The 8,875-nt window shown below is 37.4% G+C and overlaps 1 protein-coding gene across 1 annotated transcript in view; it reads left to right on the top strand.

The window, feature by feature from the left end:
- The window catches only part of LOC123668531 (E3 ubiquitin-protein ligase MYCBP2), a 95,426-nt gene extending 87,653 nt beyond the window's left edge, over positions 1-7,773 (top strand). The window contains exons 66-74 of the mRNA XM_045602266.1: positions 269-441; positions 2,334-2,523; positions 2,614-2,874; positions 2,983-3,168; positions 3,525-3,632; positions 4,231-4,428; positions 4,952-5,110; positions 6,026-6,134; positions 7,372-7,773. Of these exons, the coding sequence (XP_045458222.1) occupies positions 269-441; positions 2,334-2,523; positions 2,614-2,874; positions 2,983-3,168; positions 3,525-3,632; positions 4,231-4,428; positions 4,952-5,110; positions 6,026-6,134; positions 7,372-7,493 (1,506 nt within the window). The 3' untranslated portion in view covers positions 7,494-7,773. The remainder of the gene's footprint in view (positions 1-268; positions 442-2,333; positions 2,524-2,613; positions 2,875-2,982; positions 3,169-3,524; positions 3,633-4,230; positions 4,429-4,951; positions 5,111-6,025; positions 6,135-7,371) is intronic.
- The last annotated feature ends 1,102 nt before the right edge of the window (positions 7,774-8,875 follow it).

Below are 8,875 nucleotides of genomic sequence, written 5' to 3' on the forward strand. Positions count from 1 at the left end.
CTTTTCGAGTTATTATCTAATAAAGTTTTTTTACTTGACGCTTTTTTCGTCGACTTACGTTGTATTACTCGTCGATGTAATTGAAGTCGGTTTTTTTCATTTGCGAGCAAACACAATTATCATACTTCCAATAAAGGAATTAATCCTAGTATACCCAATCACCATTGAGTGTGAGGCGCTTATTTTATTTTAAATATAATAAATTAAGTACTTTAATTTTTTTTCCTGGTCTATTGTTCCTAGATCAATCGATTGCATTTGTTCACAGGACAAGGTGTCGGGTTCGTGGGGCAGGGACACGCGGTCCGCACTGGTGCAGTACGTGCGCGCGGTGGCGCAAGTGGAGGAGGCGGAGCGGCGGCCGGCGCGCTGCGTCGCGTCGCCGGTGGTGTGGCTCGCGCTGGCGGCGCTGTGCGTCTGCGACCACCACCACATGGAACTGTGAGCAATCATTTAACAGTTCATTTCAATTCTATACTTATATTAGATTATTTAAAAAATTATTACATGTAAATTATCAAAAGATTTTTGTACTGTGCTGGCATATTGCCCAGGAGTGATATTTTTGATTGAGCGAACGGCATGGCGTATCAGTCAGTCGAGCTGCAAATATTTTTTAAGTGTTGTTTACGGATCGTCTATTAATCACGTGGAGCTTGAAAGAAGGGGGTGAGAGTGGGGGTTCGGAAATAATCACAAATTATCACAAAGAGGAGGAGGGTCCGTAAAGAAATGTTACGTGTATTTATTTTTCGTAAAACGAGCGATTTTTGACCAAAAAACAAGCAAAAAACACACTGCAACCTTGATGTTTGTCTAAAAATTTGTATTATCATGCTTTTTTTATTCTTTATTTATAAACCCATACACCAATATAAGGTTAAGTCGGCTATATCATCATGCTTAATTTTTCAAAATTTGATCAGATAATTAATATATGTATTCAAAGATGTTGTTATTCTTACAATTTCAATCTAATACTATTAAACGAGCAATTCTTGTATATATATATGTTGCAGTCAAAACTCTTAACCAGTCAAAAGCACTATTGACTAGCAAAATCAGTCAGAAGTACTTTTGACCGTTTGCTTTAGTCAATAATACTTTTGACTAAAATAACAGTTAAAAGTACTTTTGCCCAATGGAGTTGGTTAAAAGTACTTTTGACTAAATGATTCCGTCAAAAGTGGTTTTGACTGGTTGTATCAGTCAAAACTCTTAAAAAGTTAAGGTGGTCGATAAAAATAACGACAAACGCACATATAAACTTTTATATTATTCATTATTAGTGGAGAACGTGCTGATATTAGAACAAAAATGAGTGACTACGAAAAGAAAGAAGGCTTTTTGCAAAGAATTTTAGCGATGGAAGATATGAAAGATAGTCATTTCAATGTGATGACAAAAGAAAAATTTGAAAGTTTGCAATGGATGTGGAAGACGCGAAATTTAATGAAAAGGAAACATCATTACAGTACAGTAGACTACAACGCTTTAACACATTGAAGTTTGTGGTATAAAAAAATTAGTTACAAACACAGAACCTGTCAAATATTTTTGCCGGCTGAGGAAATCTACGACATTATTGATGCTGCTCATATTTCTATAGGGCATGGTGGTCGCGATAGACTTAAGAATGAAACGGCAAAAAAGTACGCTAATGTTACAAAAGAAATGATTAATATATATTTATCAATGTGCGAAGTATGCAAAAGGAAGAAAAGCAAGAAAAGGATGGGTTAGGTTTAGAAACCGATCCTGCACACTGAAATGAACTGCCGCTGCCAAGTCGATCTGATTGACATGCAGTCGCAAGAAGATCGCGGGCATAAATTTATTATGGTTTATCAGGATCATTTGACTAAATTTATTCACATCTAACGAGTTAATAGTGCTTTTGACTGACGCTTTTTTCCAGTTAAAACTACTTTTGACGGAGAGCGTCAGTCAAAAGTATTTTTAACCGCGAATTTGCAGTCAAAAGTACTAATAACCAATAATTTTCAGTCAAAACCACTTTTGACCAACTTGTCCAGTCAAAAGTACTTTTGACTGATTTCGCTAGTCAATAGTACTTTTGACTGGTTAAGAGTTCTGACTGCAACATATATAATCTAAATCCCGGAAACGGCTTTAACGATTTTCATGAAATTAAATATGCAGGGGATTTCCGGGGGCGAAAAATCTATATAGTTAGGATGCATTTTTAGAAAATGTCCTTTTATCCCTGTTTTTAGGCAATGAAAAAATGGCTATAATATCATTAGAATGCGAAGGTAAATTTCGCATTTATCAATAAAGTTGTAACAGCTTTTTTATAAATTTAAACGCAGTATGAACGGGTCAAGTGAGGTCCGAGAGCCACGTGGACGCGATTCGGTAGCGGAAGTCCGATCGCACTGCACCAACCACGACGATGGGTCTACGCTGGCGGTCATCGAGTGCCGCTCGTGTGGCCCGCTGTGTGCTGAGTGTGATCGTTTCCTCCATCTTAATAGAGCGGCGCGCAATCATCAACGACAGGTCTGCTTGTCGCTATTCTAATTTCTACACTCAGTGTATAAGTTCTGTAGTCGCAATTTTGAAGTGGAACGATACTGTATGTTTTTTTAGATATGCAAAGAGGAAGAGAGCGCAATACGCATCGACATACACGAAGGTTGCGGGCGGGCAAAGCTCCATTGGCTGTTGCTACTCGTAGATCGACGCACACTTAAGGCCCTTGTTGAGTTCAGAGGACTGGAGGGTGCTGGAAGCGCACCTAACGAGCCAGAGGGCTCTATCGGAATAGCTGGCACTTGTCGTTTTTGCGGGGCGAGGGGCAACTCTGGACTTTTGGCTATAGGAAACGTTTGTGCCGATCAACAGTGTCAGGTAATGTAACGAAATCGTAGAAAATGTCTCATTTTTTTTACTTGCTATAATTAGGCTTCTTTGTAAGTAATGTAAGTTTTTGAGTATCTCACACGCTGTGATGTTCAGGAGCACGGGCGCGAAGCGTGCACGCGTTTGCACGGTTGCGGGCACGCCTGCGGAGGCGTGCGCGATGAGAAGACTTGTCTTCCTTGCCTGTTTGGCTGCGGTGGCACGGAGTCGTTGCGGCAGGACGCGGATGATATGTGCATGATCTGCTTCACCGACCCGCTGCAAGCCGCGCCCGCTATTCAGGTACAAATAATATTAACAACACTACATTACTCTTACAGTTAATATTAGAGTTGCTTAGTCAGCTCGATCACGTCAAGTTTTGATCAGATTGCTGAATAAATAAGATGAATTCTGCAAGTGGCCGTAACTTGTCAAATTCGAAACTAATAACTGTGTACTTACATAGCTCTAAGACACAATAATATTGTTTACGTACGAAGTGATAATGCCTAAACGAAATTTGCGACCTAAAACTGACCGGTAACTAAACTGGGGAATAAAACATGAAATGTGTAGTAAAAGAAGCACAAATTTAATTTAAGTGTCTGATAACATTTTACCAATAATGGTTCTATGTAATCGTTTTATCGTTTCAGCTAACATGTGGCCACGTGTTCCACTTACACTGTTGCAAGAAAGTCTTGGCCAGCAAATGGGTTGGACCCCGCATTACATTCTCTTTCTCACAGTGTCCCATTTGCAAGGTACATAAAAATCAGGATAAATCCTTTTTTTTTTTCTATGTGCAAGTTTCAAATATATCAACAAGTGATGGTTTATTATTATAATTTGTTGTATCGTAACAACATGAGCTTAAAAGAATATCACATTTACTTATTAATTATTTCTTCACAAAGCTTCTCTATAATTATTTTAATGTTTATTAACTTTGAATCGATCGAATATTTTTTTTTTAGTATTGCCTCATTTTCTCATTTTTTGGACGACGCAGACGTTAACGCCGCGGTCACAGCACTTGGTGTTGTATTGACGGTCGCGGGTTCGATCCCCGCTCACGACAGACATTTATATTGGCCATATAGACGTTTGTCGTGGTCTGCGCGTTTGTGCTTGTATGTTTTGTGTGTTTCCGGGCCTTCGTAATAGGAGAAAATCCTACTGGGGACTGTTGAGTGTGAAGCGTTTATCATTATTATTATTATTATTTCGTGATGTAAAACTTCACTTAGAACATTTATTTTACGTATTCAATGTAATCACAAGTCCAGTTTGGGATACCACAAGTCACATCTAGTACAATTAATTTTGCTGTACTGCAAAATATTACAATTGCATATACAGGAGGATATGACTCACTGGGCGTTAGAGGAGCTCCTAGCGCCGATCCGCCGCCTCGCCGAGGAGGTCCGGCGCAAGGCGCTGATGCGGCTGGAGTACGAGGGGCTGGCGGCGGGCGGCTCGAGCGGTCGCGCTCAAGACGACCCCGCCTCGTACGCTATGGAACGCTACGCTTACTACGTCTGCCACAAGTGCGGCAAGGTTACCACTGTCGTTTCTTGTTTTTTAATTTATATTATTTTAACTCGAATTTAATATAAATTTCGTTTATTCTTCTGTGCGTGAGCTAGTCACGTTTTTATTTACTGTTCCTCATATGTCATCCGAGTGTTATAGACCATCGCATCATCGTAACGTATATCATTGTTTTTATCTTTTTAATATTTTCTATGTATTTTCATTTACTTTTTATATCTGTTTATTTATATATAGATGTATGATTTTGATACAATATAAATTTTAACTAATTAAAAATTTGTTTCTATTTCAATGCAAATTAACATACGTATAATATATAATAAACAATAAAATATATCTTTTAACATGATATTATTCTATCTTATTAAAGTAGTATATAATATATTTATGTATTAGTATAAAAATGGCATATGGCTTCAACGTGGTCTTATCGAATTAAATTCTTGATTCAATCAAGTTGATTCTACCGGTGTCGTGGTTCGTTACGTATGTGACGTCACCGTCTACTAACTCGAGGCACGTTCAGGCGTACTTCGGCGGCCTGGCGCGCTGCGATGCGGAGAGCAGCGGCTGGTGGGAGCCGACGGAGCTGGTCTGCGGCGCATGCAGCGATGTCGCGGGCGCGCGCACGTGCCCCAAGCACGGCGCCGACTTCCTCGAGTACAAGTGCCGCTACTGCTGCTCCGTTAGTACCACTACTGTTGCAGCCCATATCATAAATATAAATAACTAGCTGACCCGGCGAACTTCGTATCGCCTAACAGTAGATTCTTTAATTTTATTATTTTTTTTTAGTTTTTTTCTCTCCGTAATAACCATCCTCGTACTTCAAGGAATATTTTAAAAAAAGAATTAGCGAAATCGGTTCAACCGTTCTCGAGTTTTGCGCTTAGCAACACATTCAGCGACTCATTTTTATATTATAGACGTTACAGATCTTCCAAATCATTTGACAAACGATTTATATGTAAATACGCAATTGGGTGACGGTAATTACACTGTTCCTTTCAATTTTTGCTTATAAAAATACTTAGTAACTGTTTACACACAAAATGACTCTGCTCCGCATGTGAAGATGATTTTGTAAATCACATACTACTCGGTTTTGATTTATTTTTTACTTAAAAAATTAATTAAAACTTTAAAGTTATAAATCTTTTTGCTTGATAATCCAACATAATGGATCAATATTACGTGACAGTAGCGAAAGTAGTGCAAATCAAATATTGTTCAAGTATGAACCCGCATCACCTCCGTTATCACTACCCATGTCTGATCAAACAGTCTTATTTTATCTTCGTTACATATTGACCCAAAACTACACATTAACGCTAATTTCGCTTATGTCCATACCGCAAAATTCATAGTTTTTGTTCTCGTTGTTTTTTTTTTTTGTTAATGAAAAAGTCAGGATTTTTATCATTTTGCTGTTCTGTATTTATGCTAAAAGTAATTTTTAATTTGAACTTTTCTATAAAATCGTTTCCAACAAGATTGTTTTCTGTATATCAGTGCTATAATTATTAAAAAAATAAAAAATAAAATACAACAATTTAACATTTATAAAAACTAATTTCATATTCTTATGGTATTTTCACAGGTAGCGGTATTCTTCTGCTTCGGGACGTCACATTTCTGTAACGCGTGCCACGACGACTTTCAACGAGTTACCAACATACCCAGACATTTATTACCACAATGCCCTGCGGGTGAGTTGATAGCATTCATAACATATTTTATTTGTTCATTTTTATTTATTTGTGTGCAATCAACAGCGCTTACAATGTACAGTACTAATTTTAGTTTAAAATCACAAACCCACATCATAAAACACAACACAACTCACAACACAACTCTCAACACTTGGCTGCTTGCAAACGATGGCAGGGACTGACTCCTAACTAGGAACCAGTGTTTAGGATATCACTTCCATTCCTTGCGTACTTTGTGTCTCCCTAGTACAGTAGAGTGAACAATAATGATAGTATCCAATGCAATTAAAATATACGACATACTATACGTCAATTCAAAAACAGTGAAATCTATGAAGCTAAAAGTAAAACAACAAAACAAATATATAACAATTTAAAACCACAATATCACACGATGTTGCCATCGAATACCGAAAGTTTTTAGTTCTACCCACTTTGTGAGCACGTGTGCCGTGCGCCGGCCAGCGAACAAAGAATACGTTGATATAGCGCAATGTGCAAGAAGAGACAGATCGATTTAGTTGTTTGTTTTTATCGATTGGTTTTCGTTATTATTTATATTTATATCATGCATTGATTTACTATTTTATTTTAGATTCTAGATTACTAGTATAACTGTTATCTGGATACTGTTTTCATCTTAAAGCTCTCGTGTTTATTAAAATATATCTTTGAGAAATATTTTGTAACTAGTGTTAGATAATAATATCACGTGTCCGAAACAATATGGTTGAAATGCTTATTTGAATTTTGAAGTACTAAGTTGTAGGCGGCTGTACAGCGGAGGTCGCGGTTCGATTCGCGCTTACAATGGATATTTGTGTTTATACAAATATTTAGTTCTGGTTGTCGGTCCTTGTGGGTCCCCACCGTTCCTCGGCGTTGTCAGTTCGTTTGTTGTCATAAACACCTTGTAGCGTTCGTTACTCATTGTAAAGCTGCATCTGCCAACCCGCAGCGGAGCAGTGTGGTGGATTAAGCTCCAATCCTTCTTCTTCATTGATAAAGTGCCCTATGCCTAGCAGTCGGTTATTACAGAGTGAATCGTGATCGTGAACCGAAGAAATACAGTTACATTTTCATTATACTTTGACAAGTTAGGTAGTGGTCGATATACGGTTTTAATTAGTTTTACGCGACTTTTTCACAATCAGATAAAATGTGAAAAAATATTTTAATTTTTTCATATTAACAAATATGGACTGTATAAAGATTTGAATTGAATTTGTCGCAGGACCGAAAGGCGAGCAGCTTTCCGGTTCGCCGGATGAGTGTCCGCTCCACGTGCAGCATCCGCCCACCGGAGAGGAGTTCGCTCTCGGCTGCGGAGTGTGTCGTCACGCACACGCCTTCTAAGCCGACAATCCGACACTCCGACCCTTCAACACTCCACAGCAACACTCGTAAACTCAATATCAATAAGGGATTACATACAGTTAGGAGGGCCAAAAAGCGATTTGTCAAGTTATTTTTTTTCTGAAAATACTCAAGTTTATTTATTTAAAATAAACTAGCTTGTTATAATTTGATGGTGGTCAATGTCGGTCACCGTTTTTGAAAACAAAGTTATGAGAACAACGCGCTTAAAGTTTTAAAAGCGTTTTATATAGAGTAAACAAATTATATTTACAACTTACATTGAGTCTTCTAATCAATAGCCATATTTTACACCTTCTACCACTTCGGCAGCTTCCAATAACTCGAGCTGGTCGAGTTGGTTGGGCGTCTATGGACCATTCTTCCCTTTCGCGTGCACACACGTAGAGCAGTCGGAAATTTACATGCGCTGTTTATCTCTTGTTAAGGTTTTTTAGGTCCACGTTAAATCTTTATTGTATTCACATAATAATATAATAATTCCATACCTTAGTTACATATACGTAAAACTGTCAGCTATTTTTACAGTTTTCGAACTGGCTAAACTGTTTTTGCAGATATTTTTCATTTCAGTTGATTATAGCTTTCGTTATTGTTCCGGGTAAAATGAAATACATCCCTTTCTAATAATTTATCATTGCTGCGATTTGTATAAATTGGAAGGATACTCTCGAATAAACAATGGAATCAAATATATAAATAGATAAAATAGAATAAGTAGAATCGATTTGAAATTTCGGCTCGGGTAAATCAATTCGTGACATACATATTACGAAATTTAAATGAACAATCGATTTAAAAAAATGCCAACTGTATCATCATCATCATCTCCCTGCCCTTATCCCGCTTATGTAGGGTCGGCACAACATGCTTTCCTCTTCAATTCTTCTAATGTCAACTGTATGTAGCTCCTTAAATGATTTACAATACAAATCAAAATAAACAACATAACATCCGATAAATAAATAATTTAGAAACGTATTAACAGACTGTCGAACTCTTTAACCCTCCACTCTATTGTAGCTATGGAGATTTTATAGTATTGCATTTTGCGACTCTTATACTAAGTGTACCGCCGGCCATTGTGTCGCTTGCTATAATGAAAATATTCATGTATCCTTTTTGTTTCCTTCATCTCAGTACTCTGTTCTTAGTATATCTTGATATACACTGATGTAAATTGCGTTACGAATAACTTAATAGTTCCTTTAAATTTATCGTTATGCAAGTTTTGTCTTTACGTATTAAAACAGAATGTGATAATTTACACTTTGTTCATTAAATTGTTAAATGCTTATCATAACATCAACATAGGGTTTGTAAGCGGTTGATCAACGAGATGGTTTACATCACCACTGAGG

This window comes from Melitaea cinxia, chromosome Z (assembly GCF_905220565.1).
Source record: "Melitaea cinxia chromosome Z, ilMelCinx1.1, whole genome shotgun sequence".
Lineage (NCBI taxonomy): Eukaryota > Metazoa > Arthropoda > Insecta > Lepidoptera > Nymphalidae > Melitaea > Melitaea cinxia.